Here is an 18,103-nt window from a genome sequence, read left to right as displayed (position 1 = left end):
TTACTCACAAAAAGACTTTCACATTTTATTTATTAAAATAAAAACATAAGTGATCCAAACATCGTGTACAGGTGTTGTAATTAAGACCAGCATTTCTACATTATTGTCTTGTGAACCAAGCAAACCCAGGCATGATTTATGAGTGCCTCTGACAGACACATCATAGTAGTCCATACCTATTAAACAGCATCAGCTCGTGTGTTTATCCCACAACACAGTATGAAACGACAACCAAATAACATAGGCAATACTTTTTTTTTTGTAGTAAACATAACACGACCACAACCCATATGTATTATGTAAATCAGGTCATTCGCGATATTGATGCTCGTACTTCTCATCCAGCAACTTTTCTTGGGTATGTTCTTCCAGTCGGAATCTGTGGTGCAGGCCTGAGCATGAAGTTAGGAGATTCGGAACTCCAATTAACTCCAGCTTTCATTGGAGGGCGGGGTTGCCCCATGGCTTGTCTTTGATTACCAATAGACATATTGGCCAACCTCTCAGTTGTTTCTGAAACCCCGCGTGTAGTTCTTCCTTTGTTCATAGAAGCTGCCAGCAAACATAACTTTCCGTAAATAAAAGCACCACTTCTCCAATAAATTTCAGAGTAACTAATTTATGTGATTATTAAAAACAAGAAAATCCATAGGCCCGTCCCATTAATCTTGTTAGATTTACACCAAAGAAGAGGGTTGCGCTAATGAGCCAGATAACCCTCTGGATTCCTATTTATTACTGTGTATATATTGGTTAGGACAGAGGAGTGGCAAAGGCAGTGAAAAAGAGGAAACTCAGTGGGGGGGGGGGGGGGGGGGGGGGGGGAGTTTTGGGCACAAAACGATTGATTGGGATTTGAGTTTTGGTGTCAAAGATGGGGCCAACTATGAGTGAATGAGTGATGACTCCGCAGAGCACCTTATTTTTCCTCCTTCCGGGACTCTCCTAATTTTTATTTGTCTGCTTGAGAAAGGAATACATCCCTCTTCTCATTTAATCTTATAAATTTCAGTGCTCCCTTTATATTCCCATTTTTCAATTGTTCAGTATTTTTTAGAATCTTCATGAAAGGTCAATGCCATAAAAAAAGACTATCTGTGATTCAATAATTGAACAGAACAGACTGTAAAACTTACTTGGACTTTCCTTTCCTGGCAGTCGATATTTTGATTGTGTAGTAGTCTTCATTGGTTTTTCATTCTTAACTCCATCCTTCAATGAATCAGAGAGATATTATTAGCGTAAATAGATAATAACATTAAGAAGCAAAAATACAACACGTGTCCAGCAAAGCAGTTCCCCAAGAAAGAAAAAACACAATCTTATAGATAAAAGGATCTCAAGTTAAAAACAGCATTTGATGTTTTTGACATCATGGGGTAAAAGAATGTGTGCATGAACAAGTGCTCGTAATTTCGTAAATAAGGATGCGGCAAGAATAACTAACCTGATTTACCATATCCAGCTTCCGCTGTACACCTGTATCATTCATAATTGGATGAGAAATCAGACATTTGAAGGATGAAACTAGAATGCCACAAATTAAGAAAGACCTGACTATATACAAAAAAGGATATTCTCCTTGTTTTGCATTAGGAATTAAGTACGAAATATGAGCTTAGAATTATTAGACTTGGGCCCATAAATTCAAATTTCAATGTTTCAAAGCCCTTTCAGAGGATCATAAGAGGCCAGTTGCAAGAAGGGTTCAACATTTCTTGATGCCAGCCGAGGCAAAACACACTATTATAACCTTCCTAACTTCAGCCAAAATGTGAAAAAAACAAAGACTAGCATCTAATTTGTAAATTGAACACCATAGTAATCTTTTACTATGAATGTTATTGTTTTAGGACCTTCTGCTTCTGACTACCTTGATGGGACCTTTTTTTCTTTCTGAAATGTTAGAGAGGGGAGTTGACCGACAACCCCTTTATCTATCAAAAAATTATCTACATCCCCAAATCACTAAACTATCTAATCACTCGTGATGCATGCATTCATATGACTAATCAATAAATATGAGAGATCCACGGGATCACCTGAAAAAGGTTGTACTTTTGGAGATGGAAAATAATTGGTGGGCTTTGAATTGGGTAGAGCACCCGAATATCTCTTGACCCATTGTTGATCATCCACCAGTGCACCCCTGGTTCCAGGTGGAGGAGTTCTCGCCGCTACTGCTCTTGAGCGAAGGGATGGAGGAATGTAAAAGCAACTCTACAGCACATAAAAAAAAGTATAAGTAAAGCAACCATAAGTTTAAAAAAATGGAATTCAGAGAAAGATAAACAAGACATGAATGAATCAGCTAAAAGGCTACCTGAAAGAAAGGATGTTGAAGGGCCGCTAAAGCCGTTGGCCTCTTGCAGGGATCCCAGGAGCAAAGTGACTGACATTAATAGAAAACAAGAGAACAGCAAAATGTCATAAGCATAATTGGTTGATGAGTGATTTAAAATTTAAATGGCTAAGCCCCGCAAAATACACTACTTACTTGGATAAGGCTGATTGCATGATCACTTGCAGATGGTACCAAAGCAGAAAGATTTACGCCAGCAAGCTATAGATAGCATTAGCAATAGGCATATAATAGTCAGTACCAAATAAAATAATATTGTCTCACTATTAGTTAAGAAAATAGTAGCTGCCTACCAAAAATAACAAATCTTATGTAGAAAATATTAACCTGTGGAAACTGATAATTAATATCCCTTGCAAGTTTGAGTCCATCGGCCCATGATTCAGTAGTTGGATTGCCTATCACACCACATATTTTGTAGATCTCATCTGCCTCACTGCACGAGTCACGAGGAACGAACATGTTGATTTCCAACATCCAGGAGTTACACAATTGCTTTAGAGCAGGATTCTACTTTAAAAGCATATATAAAAACATATTTTGCAGCCATATTTTTTTTACTGATTAGTGCACCAGAAGTTATTATTCTTTAGGGTGTATTTGGGAGGAGGGTTTTAGACAATTAGGTCAATATTTAAAAAAATTGAAAGAATGCCATAACAATTGAATCCCACTTCATTCATTACTAGTAACATTGTATAACTTGCTTAATTTAGAAGAGACAAACAACCCTCCCCTCCCACATACAAAACCCACCTCCCAAACAGACCAACTTAGAGCAGAAACTATTTTGCATTTGTTATTTGTTACTATTATAAAGAGTGCATGCTTTACTCTCATTATTGCATGAAAATATTTTGAGAAACTACCTAAATCATCTTCTGTAAAAGGCTAAAAGTTGGATTCGACTGCATATCTTATGTTATAAAAAAAAAATCTAAACAAATCAAAATAACATAAACTCTAAATAGAAAACCCATTATTTGGGTAGTTATGGGGTGTGATAAGTGAGGCCAATACCTGGCTCCTGGAAAAAGAGGTCGAAGAGAGAACAGCTCAGCCATTATCGCACCCATCGCCCACATGTCTAGAAGGAAAAAAATAACATTAATAGATAAAAAGGTAGCAAGTACACATCATCATTGCTGCAAGAAACAAATTATCAAAGATCAATGATGACATCAATATTTAACATCAGAAACTTACCAACTTTGGAGCCATAGATGTAAGACTGAAGCAGCACTTCAGGAGCACGATACCTAATCAGAGGCAATCGTACGTGTTATTGAATACCCAACACAAAAGATGATGCATTTATTGCAAGCCAAAGGTACGTACCATCGTGTGGAGACATACTCAGTGTAGGGTGGTTGTGAGCTGATCTCACGGGCGAGGCCAAAATCAGCGATTTTGATAACATCCTTAGTAACCAGTAAGTTTTCTGCAAAGAGCAGCAAAGAGTCAAAACAACAATACATATTTTAATAAAGCTAGATTACAGAATATCTTTCATACCATGAGCAATACCCTTAATATTTCAATACATATGAATTGCAATGAGAAAAAACAATTGCAATAACTAAATCCTCAGTTTTCTCTCACAATAGGGGGAGTTCAGGTCTTTAGCCAGCCAAAAGTACAAAAGGCATGATGAAAACTACTTTCTGACTATGTCAGTAATCAGGAAATGAAATGCTAGCAACATATTACATTATGCTAGAATATAATAAGAATTAAAGAATATTTCCCATTTTTCAAACATATAATATAGAGACAATGGCAAAAAAATTAACAAGTACCAGGTTTAAGGTCACGATGGAAGTAACCACGCTGATGCATGTAAGCGAGACCTTGGAAAACTTGAAAACACCAGTTTCTAATTTCACTTTCAGAAAACAATTTTTCCCTGTCCTTCATAAGTTGATATAGGTTGCATTCCTGTGTCACCCAAAAATTGACAGCAATTAATATTTAATATATTAGACCAATTCAGCCATTTTCTACCAAAAAGTTTAGCCACTCACCATGTACTCAAAAACAAAGTACAGAATGTCACTTTCTCGAATAACTTCTTTCAGTTTCACAATATTTTGGTGGTTCATTTTTCGTAAAGACTGCCAATAAGGGAAAAAAAGTTTAGAGACGATATACAAAAGAATCAAATAATACGCGACAACTAAGGTTTCAGACAAGAAAGATAATTATGATGTACCTTGACTTCTCTTAGGTTTACACACTCCTCCCAAGAGTAATATTTCTTCTTCATTTTCTTGATTGCAACCTGCAATTATGTAACTGATTAGGACAAAAATGTGACTTCAAATAGAACACAACTTGAACATACCAGGTTAAGAATACTTACAACTTCACCAGTTTCCTTGCTAATAGCTCTCCAGACACTACCGAATGTTCCATCACCAACTTCCTTGATTAATTTGTACCTATAGTTTCAAGGAAAAATATTAAAATGATGAAAACAGCAAATGAGGAAATTAGTAATTTCTTTTGAAAAATATTCACCTCTCCATTTTCCCGCGGAATACAAAGCAAAACTTCCTTTATTCAACAAATGTGAACAAAAACAAGATAAATAGCATTTATCTCCTGTAGTTGATAGAGTATGTATAAAATATTAACAAGTTCCTGCTGGTCCAGAAAAATCCACCATCAATATTCTGTCATGTCAGAAGGGGGAATAGAAACAGAAACTTTTTTATGGAAGGGCTGCACAGCATTATTTAGTAATAGACCCACGGCTTTGTTATGATTGCAGCACAAAGGTGGTAGAAATGAACAAGTATCATATATCATACTGAGACTTTTCGGGTCCCGCCAAACTTGTTGATCAATGCAATAGCATTAAACACTAGATAAATTTCAGAGCCTTCAGGTAAATGATGTATCGTCACCAATAAATCCCATCAAGAGCAAAACCAAGACAATTGCCAAAGACTACAGTCTGTACTGATTCAATGCAAATGCTCAAAGATGCAGGCTGAATCCAATATTCAGTGACCAGACTATGCTTAAGCCCTGTGAAGAAAACATAGCCCGAGTTAAATTATATCAAATTGAAACGGGTTATGATGTTATAGAGATTCTCCAAGATAGGCTTCTTACCGGAAAGAAGATTCCACAGAAGTTTTAACTAAATGTTGGGTCAGCAATGCACTGTCAAAAGAACATTTGTAAAACATTTGTCAATAAACTAACTTCTCAGATTGGTATTTCGGATTACTTGTACAAGTGCAAGATGCAGCACCTGTATCAGAATAAACTAGCATCACGTACCCTTTGCTTATCATTGAAGACGAACAGAACACTAAGTGCAATTGACAAAAGAAACCAAAAGAAAATTTCCAAGGATGAAAACTCGCCAATCAAGGACTTCTTGGAATGCAAAAAACCGATACTGGTAGCAATTTGTTGAGAAACAAACTCCCTCCATGTCTCAGAATACAAGTCACAACACTTAAAATTCAAATCCAGACCACCCTGCGATAAAACAAGGAGGCCAAAACACGTGAGGTTAGATTATAATCCCAAAATACATACTTTCATAAGGTGTACAAATAAGTATTTTGCAATTTGCTCACATTATAATAATAGCAAAATTCAGATTTAAATTAACTCAGATATTATATAACTATGCAGGCTGAGAAAACTGGCCATAAAAAATGTGAAACATGACCAAGAAAAAAATAACAATGTGAAATATGACCAAGAAAAAAAAATCCCTACAGAGCTTGGAACAAACCAAACAGCATACAAACTTCGATGCTATAAAAAAAGCAATCAAGTGCTCAACCTAGTAAAATTGACTGCATTTATGTTTGTGTTAAAATTCATTGCATAATCATATAGTATAGTTTAGTATATCAATATCATAACAGTTAAATTTAAATAAAAAATCCAGCACAGGGTCTAAAACTTTAAGGAGGCAAACACACAAATAATGAGCCTGAGAATCTTGTGTACCAACTAGAAACTAAATTCCAAAATTGAAGAAGCTGCCCTAGGATTAATTAGAAACGGAACTACATAAGATTTTATATTCCCATGAAACAAAACATTAATTATGCAATTTCACAGTAGTAATAATCCATAGATTCCAATATTCAAACCCTAACTTAACAAGTTAACATCAAATCTAATAAAATCACAACATAAAAATCAAATTCAACCAATTCATGTTCAATTAACATCGAAATACAATTCAATTGAAAACAGAATCAATCAATCGAAGACAAATCAAAATCAATTGAGAAAACAAATCGGAATAAAATAATAATCGAAACAAAATTGGATCGGATCTGAAACAAAAAGAGCTGAAAAATCGAAGAAGACCTGAAGAATAAGAAGCATAACCGCCTCGAAGGACGGGAATAGGTGGAATCCAGAGCTTCTTCTTCTTCCAATACGAGAATCTAATTCTCTTTCTCTTTATCTTTCTCTCTCTGTGGTGTTTTTTTTTCTCTGTTAGTTACGCTTCGTGGCGACCAAGAATTATAGAATAGAAGAATTTAAAGGCGTGCGTTATACCTAATTTATTTGAGATGCGTTTTTGTTTTATGCCACTGGTAATCGTATATGCGTTGTGTTTGTGCTAATATATATGCGTTATGTCACCGCCTTTCCTTTTCTTGTCTTAAACTACAACCATCATGCCAATTCCAATGCCCCTTCTTTGTTTGCCTATGGGGTAGTCATTATTTTTTTATATTTTTATTTATTTATTTTGACCAATTTTTATATTTATTTATAGCCGTCGAGATTAGTTGGCTCATATTACTATGCATTGAGTTTGAAGATTTGATGTGGTTATGAGTACGATTAGGTATAAGTGGCACACGATTTTTCGGATTTTTAAGGCTACTAGGAGGGCATCGGATACCATGTTAGACTTAAATATAAGAAAAAATTTAGATATGTTGACTTATTTTTATTTTTGCTTATATTTAAGTTTAGAGGGAATATCTTTATCAACGTTTTTCAATCTTAAAAATTATTTCAAATAGTGAGCCAAGAAATTCAATCTTGAAACCGTCATCGCGATAGCAACATGGAGAGTCAAAGGATTAGATAATGCAGCTACTGCGGAAGCTTTGGCCATGGAGTAAGTGATAGTCTCAAAAAGACCAGGTCAAGATTCTCGCCCAGAGTATCAATAAAATACCCCAACCCTAAGGACCCTAAGGAGATAAGACTGAAGTTATAGCTCACATGTGATAACTACTCCTAGAATAATGGAGATAGTGGTTCCATGATGCATGTATCTCACCCAGGACAATTATATCTTAGCCTATCTATATGCCCAACCAAAATTCTAATAGGATCATCACATTCTATATACATATCTACTCTCAAACTTAGACCTAAAACACCATCTAGCTAAGTGCATACCCCCTCAAATCCTTACAGGAAAAATAACTTTTCAATCCTTTGTGAATTCTAAATGATAACTCTTTTGTGTCTTTTCAAAATATATATTCGTGTTTAAGAAATATAAACTGCTTCGACACATGATCATGTTCATATTACTTCATTAAAAAAAAGGGTTAAATAAGTAAATGTAGGGCTGACAATGACCCGAGTCAACTCGTGAATAGTTCGAAACTCGATTCAATAATTGACTTGTGAACTTGGTTCATAAACTAAATGAGTCGAACTTGAGTTGAAAATTTAGTTTGTTAAATAAATGAGTTGAACTTGAACTACATATAGTTCGACTCGTTTGGTTCATGAACAGTTCGATATATATATATATATATATATATAGGGGTTTGCTAATTTAAACCCACCTAAAAACATGAAAGTCTAAATTAACAAGATGCACCTTTTCTATTATGACTAAAAATACCCTTCTTCAACTATTTCAAATAAGTTCAAAGTAAAGGGCAATTTTGGAGTTTTATATATAAAAAAAAAAAACAAAACATGTTTTATCATTCCTTAAAATTCTCAAACAACATTTTTCTAATAAAAAAACATAAAATTGTTTTATAAAAGTGGGTGTAAATTAGCAAATGGGTGTACAATATTTAATAAAATTTATCTAACTAACCCTCAATTTTTTAGTGTAAAATAACTAAATATCAAGAGTTTTTTGTCCAAAGTGAAAATGTGCACCTTGCTAATTTAGTGGGTCTAAATTAGCAAATCTCATATATATATATATATATATATATATATATATATATATATATATATATATATATATATATATATATATATATATATATATATATATATATATATATATATATATATATATATATATATATATATATATATATATTTGTCTGACGGATTTCTTAAGTGTTCGAGTTGATTTATGGAGTGAAACAACTCGAAGTATGGGTCTATCTTATTGATACGTTTCAAAAAACACCCCACGAATACGTTTTTTACTGGCAAAAACCCGTGCTCCAAATAAAATATTTTTGGAGCACGGGTTTTTCTGGCCCAAGTGTATCTTATTTTTATCACGGATTATTTTCCTTGGTTAACAATAGTTGTAGTTTATATAAATCTCGTAACTTTCTCTGATTTTTTTGATAATCGCCAATTAAAAGGAAATCTTTTTTCAATTTTTGTTATAGCTATTGCAGCCGCCGAAGCAGCTATCGGACTGGCTATTGTTTCCTCAATTGCTCGTAACAGAAAATCAACCCGCATCGATCAATCGAATTTGTTGAATAAATAGCATTAATCATAATTAAAATAAAGGAAAGTAGAATTTTAAGTAGCGTAATATTTATCAATTGAAATTAGTATGTATTCTACACAACTTAGGATCATGTTTGCATTGCCTAAATCATAAGAAATCAAAGTATCCTGGTCCTCTTCTATTCCTTACTTCTAAATTTATATAGACGTCCTTTTTTTATTAACCATTAACAATATTATGACAAATCATTGATCCATCTGGTACATAAATATATGATTCATTGACGAGTTTACTAGATCGATAATTTTTATTTTTGATGTTCAAAATTACAATGTCCCATTCAGTAAAGATTTATGATACATGTATAGGATGTACTCAATGTGTCCAAGCCTGTCCCACAGATGTATTAGAAATGATACCTTGGGATGGATGTAAAGCTAAGCAAATAGCTTCTGCCCTAAGAACAGAGGACTGTGTAGGTTGTAAGAGTCCCACGTCAAAACTCTTAGAAATGGGTATTTGGCCTAACTCATCCTCACAAAACCGACTTGTAAGGTGAGGATTGCCTCTAGTATATAAACACTTAGTCAGACCACCTCTCAACCGATGGGGAACTGAGATATCCATCATATCCAGAAAGCAATGGAACTTGGAGATTTCCTGGAATTGGAGAATTCCAATGTTATGACAAGGTATGGAAAACAAATCCATTAATTTAAACTATCTTCTTTCAGTAATGTTTCATAGGATAGTAGGGATATCTCAAGAAGACAGATTTTCATAATATCTTTTGGCTAAAATGGTTTGTTTGCTATGCAGTATATGAAAGCTTCCTTGGCGGCAGCAGCCGAGGTGATCGGAAAGAAGGAATGGGGAGGAGGTGGACCCCATAATTCCGACCAGTACAATCAATTTCCTAAGGATACTGGGTTTTTAAAAAAAGATGGAACATGGAACTCTAAATATGGACAGTTCTTTTTGGGATGGTACTCCGGTAAATTGTTGGAACACGACGAGAGGATCCTTGTATCAGCCAAAGCCAAAGAAATATTCTAATCATCTGGTGTGAAACTATTTGGTAAAATTGCTGGAATCCACTGGTATTACAGATCAAGGTCGCATGCAGCTGAACTGACTGCTGGCTACTATAATACTAGACATAATGATGGATATCTTCCAATAGCCAAGATGTTTGCAAACCATGATGTTGTCTTCAATTTCACCTGCATGGAAATGAAAGACAGCGAAGAACCTGACCATGCTAACTGCTCACCAGAAGGGTTAGTTCACCAAGTAAAGACGGCAACAAGGACGGCTAGAATAGAACTTGCCGGGGAAAATGCATTGGAGAGATATGATGCCGGTGGATATGCTCAAGTTTTATCAACGAGTATGTCCGACTCCGGCAGTGGATTGGCTGCATTTACATACTTGAGAATGAATAAAAAGTTGTTTGAAGGTGATAACTGGCGACACCTAGTGGATTTTGTAAGAAACATGTCTGAAGGTGGTCGGAGACAGAGACTTCCAGATTTCGATTCACGCGGAAGTGATATATATGTTGGGCACATCAATAAAACTAAGGAGCAGAATCAAGAGGCTGGGACTGTTCTTGTGTGAACACATATATTAGCATGTATGTTCAGGCATCTTGGTGTATGTTCAGAACCATCATAAGTGTTTTTTTATAGGAAAAAGTAAGACCATATAGAAAAAGGGGAAATGAAGTAGAGTTATGATGTGTATACATAGAACAATGGCCTAGGCCGTGCCAAAACCTGAGATCATGGAGATATTATTTTATTTCATTGTATATATAAAACTCCATTTATTAAGGAGAAAAAACTTTATCTGCTGACGGTAAAGAATCAATATACTGGAGTTGGTCTCTATTCAGTTTTCACCACTTCTATCCTTTTAAATGTCTACAAAAGCTCACCAATGTCATTTGTTCACCTCACTCTGTAAGATTTGAATAAAGCAGCAGATGTCAAATTGCTCAGAGAATGACATCCTCATCTTATTTGAACATTCTTATTGTGTCTCAATTTGTAACAATATTCAACACCACAACAAAGATAACAAGATGCGATAAGAAAATTGTCACATTATTTTTTTTCAAAAACAGAAGTCATTTTATTAATGCTAAGTACCTATTACATTGTCATTTGTACATCAAAAGAATGTAATCCATAAACACCATCACACCTACTGGTACCAGTTCTTGAAACTGATATTATAAATACTCATATTCATTAAGAATTAACAATAGACATCATGCCAAAGCAGTCTAGATCAATACTATATTCTCGCCCTCGTATCTGTTTAGAACGACCCATGGAAGCGAATTACATGAGCCATTAAAACACAAATTTTTTCCATGCCTCTACTATTCTACTACTTAAAACCATACCAAACAACTGCTCAAGCAAGATTGCATCCCCTCCATAATAGCAAAAATACCCTTCATAACCGCAGCATACAACAAGATTTTTCATAACACCAATTTTTTGTTCCGCCTCATTTCATGATGTGATGACAATCAAACTATTCACATCAGACATCAGTGTTATAGCCTTAGCACCCTCCAAAACATCTACAGACCAATCTACCAAATAACTTATGCAAGATATAAATGACACAACAATATGACCAATTAAGGAGAAAAAATTCCATCAAACCACAACAGGAAGCCAAAACAAATATAGATATGAATTAGAATTTCCACCATCAGTCATGGGTTTATCAAAAAATCATTATTCACCGAGTTGGAAACTGAACTTCACCCTTACTAACTACAACAAGCCTCCATAAATTCATCATGCACTCCAACTTGTGCCACACTACCAAGTAATTCCTATTTACCTCTTGCCTTTTGTTCAGCCATATGAACTTGATATGCCACTCTAATTGTGCCCCATTGTTATGCTTTTGTTTTACAAAATCTTTTCAATTACAAAATTCATTTTTTGGTTATTAGGCATGTAAGAATGCTTAGTCACTTGGCCATTTTTGATCTGTAGCAATATGCTTTTAGGAATTTATGAATCTCTATAAACATGAAGACAATGGAATGAAAAAAAAAGGCAGAACAATAAATTCAAATTTTCTTCATTTCAATTATATTTCCCTCTCGAGTGGGCTACTGCTCTAAAGTAACAAGTAACATTTCATTCACCTTCCAAAAACTATCACTTGTTTAAAACTCAAGGTCACATACCATACCAAATCTAAAATTTACACCGTTTCTTTGCTCTTCAAAGATTATCTATGAAAAGCAACAACGATAACAGAAGTAGTTGAAGCATGAGCTGAGCTTAACAAACTTGTCAAATTATAAATTACAACTAAGCCAATAGATTTATACAGAAAGATACCTCTCTTTCCCTCTCAAACAGATAACATTCAACAAAATCGTAACAAAATGTTGTAAGGAAACTAAAGAAGTGTTTGTGCACACATTCAACAAGCTCACATAGTTCAGAAGCAACCTCCGGTATGAAACAGTGATACAGACGTAGAAATCACATACTGACACCGATAATAATTTATAAAAAAATGGAAGTGATTTAATGTAATAACAACATCTTTAATGGTGCTAACTCTTTGAGTATCATACATTACTAACAAGTGGTTCCTACAATGCCATGTAATACTTATGCAACTCAAACATATTTTGCTCCAATGGTGATACCACTTTGGGTATCATACATTATTTTTTTTGAAACGGAGGGTATCATACATTATTAACAAGTGATCCATTCTATATTTATTTTTTTAACTTAAATTGATGATATATTTGATGATACCATACCTTAAATAAGTTAAGGTATTATCAATTTTGATATCCTCTATGCTACGTCATGGAACTCCAATGATAAAAATAAACAAGGTATCATTAGCCTGTGAAACTCTTTATGATACTCTTTATGATACCTTAAATAAACAAGGTATCGGTGTGTTACATAATAGGTCAGCCTCTACAGACTACAATCAATCAACACTAGTTACAAAATTGAACAGATATACACACACAATATAGATATAGAAATTGAAATTGAAACCAATGCGAGAAGTGATATAGTGAGTGAAGCTACTCTAAACGGCGAATAAGAAAAAAGAGCTTCAAGAATGAGGAGGAGGAGTTGGATTACCGCGACGGAGATCTACGATTAGTTGAGAAAGCTCTTTGCGAGAGGATTCTCTGCCGAACATGAATCCAAACCTAAAATCGACAGAGAATTGAATTGAGATTAGGTTGGTTGGATAGAAATTGAAAAGAAAATTGGTGGAATGAGAGTGAGAAAGAGTTACCAGAAGGAAATGGCGGAGAAAACGCCGACGGTGGCGACGGTCTGAACCAGGGTGATCCTCTTCTCCATTCCGATCAACGTGCTACACACACTCTCACTCAACTCTTGTCCCGATACCGATAAAGTAATGTTGGACTTAGGCCCAATTTATTTACGGCCCAGACAACCCTGCGATAAAAGAAGGTGGCCAAAGCACGTGGGGTTAGATTAATAATCCCAAAATACATACTTCCATATGGTGTAAACACAAGTATTTTGCAATTTGCTCACATTATAATAATAGCAAAATGCAGATTTAAATTAACTCAGATATTATATAACTATGCAGGCTGAGAAAACTGGCCATAAAAAATGTGAAACATGACCAAGAAAAAAATAACAATGTGAAATATGACGAACAAAAAAAAAAATCCCTACATAACTTGGAACAAACCAAACAGCATACAAACTTCGATGCTATAAAAAAAGCAATCAAGTGCTCAACCTAGTAAAATTGATTGCATTTATGTTTGCGTTAAAATTGATTTCATATAGTATAGTATATCAATATGATAACAGTTAAATTTAAATAAAAAATCATGCACAAGGTCTAAAACTTTAAGGAGACAAAAAACAAATAATCAGCTTGAGAATCCTGTGTACCAAACCAACTAGAAACTAAATTCCAAAACTGAAGAAGATGCCCTAGGATTAATTAGAAACAGTATCACATAAGATTTTTAATCCCCATGAAACAAAACATTAAGCATGCAATTTAATAGTAGTATATTTCAGCAAAACATATAGATTCCAATGGATTTTAAATCCCCATAGATTCCAATATTCAAACCCTAACTAACATCAAATCCAATAAAATCACATCATCAAAACCAAATTCAATAAATTCATGTTCAATTAACATCAAAATACAATTCAATTGAAAACAGAATCAATCAATCGAAGACAAAACATAATCAATTGAGAAAACAAATCGGAATAATAATAATCAAAACAAAATTGGATCGGATCTGAAGAAACAAAAAGAGCTAAAAAAAATAGATACGGTAAAGAGAGAATCGAAGAAGAAAGACCTGAAGAATAAGCAGCATAACCGCCTCGAAGGACGGGAAGAGGTGGAATCCAGAGCTTCTTCTTCCAATACGAAAACCTAATTCTCTTGGTGACGTTTACGGTGGGTAGATGTTTTAATTTTCCCATGGTGGGAACATTGCATTTGACCTCCAATAGGCTGTTAGTACCGGTTATCTACAAATTTGATTTTTCTCCTCTTAAATATTTTTTTTTTTGAACTGCAAATTTTTAATTAGTAAGGCACAAGATAGCACAAGGAGTGCTAAAATGTCTGAGTAAGTTACAACCAAAAGTAACACAGGGTGCAAGTACCCCTAATGTCACAAAAACAGGAACTCAAATAAAAAGCCTAACTACCACCACAACTATCACTATAACAGTGGCTAGAAAAACAACAAAGCTAACATAAAGTGAAGCAGACACAGGGTGATTGAAGACAACAACAACACGCACGCACCACACACACCATTGCATCATCACCACATCAAAACAGATTGCTACTGTAATTACCGGAGCATACAATCACCCGGGTTCCAAACTCATTCGTATAGTAGGCTTGAACCCTTCGCCGTTTTTTGCAAATACCACTGCCAGGATAAACGTTGTATGCTGTCCACCGCATCATCTTCGTTGCCAACCATGTTATTAAACACTCGGTCATTCCGGAGCTGCCAAATAACCCACATGAAAGCTAGCCACACTATCGAATAACCTTTCCTAATCTTCTTGTTCCCGCCGCATCCAACCAGCAGCCCATATGACATCATGATATCGGGCGGAATCACCACCATCGTCCCTAACCACCGGTTTACACGATACCAAACAGTCGCGGCAAAACTACAATGCAAAAAAAAGATGGCGCGCTGTTTCGAGCGTATCACCACAAATAGAGCATAAAGCATCCTCATCTCGCATGATCCTTCTTTTCACTAAATTTTCCTTTGTCGGTATTCGATCCAAGCAAAGTTGCCAAGCCAACGCACACACCTTTGACGGAACCGGGGTCTTCCAAATATTCTTGAAGGTCATTCGCTCAAAATCATCTAAATTATCAACGGGCAATAGAGTACCTTCAAGGAAAACATAAAGGGACTTCACCGAGAAACCATCCGCTTCATTTGGCGCCCACACCCGTCTATCATCCATTTCAGTAATGACCATGTGTCTAATCGCTTCTTCCAATTCACGTACTAGCACTTCTTCCCACACAACAAAATTCATTCGCCATAACAAATCCCAACGCCACACTCCCTCCACCCAATTTCCCACCTCCCGGACCGATTTATCTTGTTGCACCGAAATACCATAAAGTCTAGGAAACAGTTGTTGCAATGTTTGTTCTCCCACCCAAATATCCTTCCAAAAATTAATTGTATCCCCACATCCCATTCGCTTTGTCACAACTTGCCTAAACCAATCTCCACCCCTTTCAAGGCGGTATAAATCCTTCCACCAAGCGGAACAACAAGTCCCAAATTGCATCTCCTCCAAGCTTACTCTACCCAACACTCCCACCCCATATTTTGCTACCACCACACTCTTCCATACCTCCTCCCCTTCTGTGAGTAATTTCCATCGCCATTTTGCTAACAAACTCAAGTTCACCCACCGAAGGTCCCTAATCCCCAAGCCACCATCCTTTTTGGGTTTACATGACCAAACAACATACAAACTTCGATGCTATAAAAAAAGCAATCAAGTGCTCAACCTAGTAAAATTGATTGCATTTATGTTTGCGTTAAAATTGATTTCATATAGTATAGTATATCAATATCATAACAGTTAAATTTAAATAAAAAATCATGCACAAGGTCTAAAACTTTAAGGAGACAAAAAACAAATAATCAGCTTGAGAATCCTGTGTACCAAACCAACTAGAAACTAAATTCCAAAACTGAGGAAGCTGCCCTAGGATTAATTAGAAACAGTATCACATAAGATTTTTAATCCCCATGAAACAAAACATTAAGCATGCAATTTAATAGTAGTATATTTCAGCAAAACATATAAATTCCAATGGATTTTAAATCCCCATAGATTCCAATATTCAAACCCTAACTAACATCAAATCCAATAAAATCACATCATCAAAACCAAATTCAATAAATTCATGTTCAATTAACATCAAAATACAATTCAATTGAAAACAGAATCAATCAATCGAAGACAAAACATAATCAATTGAGAAAACAAATCGGAATAATAATAATCAAAACAAAATTGGATCGGATCTGAAGAAACAAAAAGAGCTAAAAAAAATAGATACGATAAAGAGAGAATCGAAGAAGAAAGACCTGAAAAATAAGCAGCATAACCGCCTCGAAGGACGGGAAGAGGTGGAATCCAGAGCTTCTTCTTCCAATACGAAAACCTAATTCTCTTGGTGACGTTTACGGTGGGTAGATGTTTTAATTTTCCCATGGTGGGAACATTGCATTTGACCTCCAATAGGCTGTTAGTACCGGTTATCTACAAATTTGATTTTTCTCCTCTTAAATATTTATTTATTTTTTTTTTTAGAACTGCAAATTTTTTATTAGTAAGGCACAAGATAGCACAAGGAGTGCTAAAATGTCTGAGTAAGTTACAACCAAAAGTAACACAGGGTGCAAGTACCCCTAATGTCACAAAAACAGGAACTCAAATAAAAAGCCTAACTACCACCACAACTATCACTATAACAGTGGCTAGAAAAACAACAAAGCTAACATAAAGTGAAGCAGACACAGGGTGATTGAAGACAACAACAACACGCACGCACCACACACACCATTGCATCATTACCACATCAAAACAGATTGCTACTGTAATTACCGGAGCATACAATCACCCGGGTTCCAAACTCATTCGTATAGTAGGCTTGAACCCTTCGCCGTTTTTTGCAAATACCACTGCCAGGATAAACGTTGTATGCTGTCCACCGCATCATCTTCGTTGCCAACCATGTTATTAAACACTCGGTCATTCCGGAGCTGCCAAATAACCCACACGAAAGCTAGCCACACTATCGAATAACCTTTCCTAATCTTCTTGTTCCCGCCGCATCCAACCAGCAGCCCATATGACATCCTGATATCGGGCGGAATCACAACCATCGTCCCTAACCACCGGTTTACACGATACCAAACAGTCGCGGCAAAACTACAATGCAAAAAAAGATGGCGCGCTGTTTCGAGCGTATCACCACAAATAGAGCATAAAGCATCCTCATTTCGCATGATCCTTCTTTTCACTAAATTTTCCTTTGTCGGTATTCGATCCAAGCAAAGTTGTCAAGCCAACGCACACACCTTTGACGGAACCGGGGTCTTCCAAATATTCTTGAAGGCCATTCGCTCAAAATCATCTAAATTATCAACGGGCAATAGCGTACCTTCAAGGAAAACATAAAGGGACTTCACCGAGAAACCATCCGCTTCATTTGGCGCCCACACCCATCTATCCTCCATTTCGGTAATGACCGTGTGTCTAATCGCTTCTTCCAATTCACGTACTAGCACTTCTTCCCACACAAAAAAATTCCTTCGCCATAACAAATCCCAACGCCACACTCCCTCCACCCAATTTCCCACCTCCAGGACCGATTTATCTTGTTGCACCGAAATACCATAAAGTCTAGGAAACCGTTGTTGCAATGTTTGTTCTCCCACCCAAATATCCTTCCAAAAATTAATTGTATCCCCACAT

The 18,103-nt window shown here is 35.6% G+C and overlaps 1 protein-coding gene and 1 pseudogene across 6 annotated transcripts; one reads left to right on the top strand and one right to left on the bottom strand.

The window, feature by feature from the left end:
- LOC123907595 (cyclin-dependent kinase F-4-like) lies at positions 1 to 14,502 on the bottom strand. 6 transcript variants are annotated; one of them, XM_045957915.1, is made up of 19 exons: positions 6,710 to 7,012; positions 5,654 to 5,857; positions 5,483 to 5,533; positions 5,117 to 5,395; positions 4,883 to 5,005; positions 4,725 to 4,803; positions 4,575 to 4,643; positions 4,387 to 4,476; positions 4,162 to 4,300; positions 3,701 to 3,803; positions 3,569 to 3,621; positions 3,383 to 3,449; positions 2,690 to 2,798; positions 2,498 to 2,563; positions 2,324 to 2,392; positions 2,043 to 2,220; positions 1,448 to 1,479; positions 1,137 to 1,212; positions 1 to 552 (listed from the first exon to the last, which is right to left on the bottom strand). In XM_045957915.1, the coding sequence occupies exons 5-19, from the start codon at positions 4,888 to 4,890 to the stop codon at positions 338 to 340; spliced, it is 1,353 nt and encodes a 450-aa protein (XP_045813871.1). In that variant the 5' UTR covers positions 4,891 to 5,005; positions 5,117 to 5,395; positions 5,483 to 5,533; positions 5,654 to 5,857; positions 6,710 to 7,012; the 3' UTR covers positions 1 to 337. The 6 variants fall into 6 exon arrangements, with proteins under 6 accessions (XP_045813871.1, XP_045813872.1, XP_045813874.1 ...); XM_045957916.1 differs by having other exon boundaries at positions 5,625 to 5,857; positions 6,710 to 6,961; XM_045957918.1 differs by lacking the exon at positions 6,710 to 7,012 and adding an exon at positions 14,416 to 14,502 and having other exon boundaries at positions 4,883 to 5,395.
- LOC123904270 lies at positions 9,445 to 10,667 on the top strand (annotated as a pseudogene).
- Positions 14,503 to 18,103: the final 3,601 nt, after the last annotated feature.

Source organism: Trifolium pratense, linkage group LG2 (assembly GCF_020283565.1).
Source record: "Trifolium pratense cultivar HEN17-A07 linkage group LG2, ARS_RC_1.1, whole genome shotgun sequence".
Taxonomy (NCBI): Eukaryota; Viridiplantae; Streptophyta; class Magnoliopsida; order Fabales; family Fabaceae; genus Trifolium; species Trifolium pratense.
Note: the sequence above shows the minus strand (reverse complement) of the source record. Positions and strands in the feature narration are given on the sequence as shown.

Bases quoted from the DNA above. Each gene is read 5' to 3' on its own strand.
- LOC123907595 (XM_045957918.1), bottom strand. The intron at 2,564-2,689 runs GTTAATATTTTC...TGCTATCTATAG, and splicing joins TTAATTATCAGTTTCCACAG to CTTGCTGGCGTAAATCTTTC. The intron at 1,480-2,042 runs GTGATCCCGTGG...TGAATGATACAG, and splicing joins AAAAGTACAACCTTTTTCAG to GTGTACAGCGGAAGCTGGAT.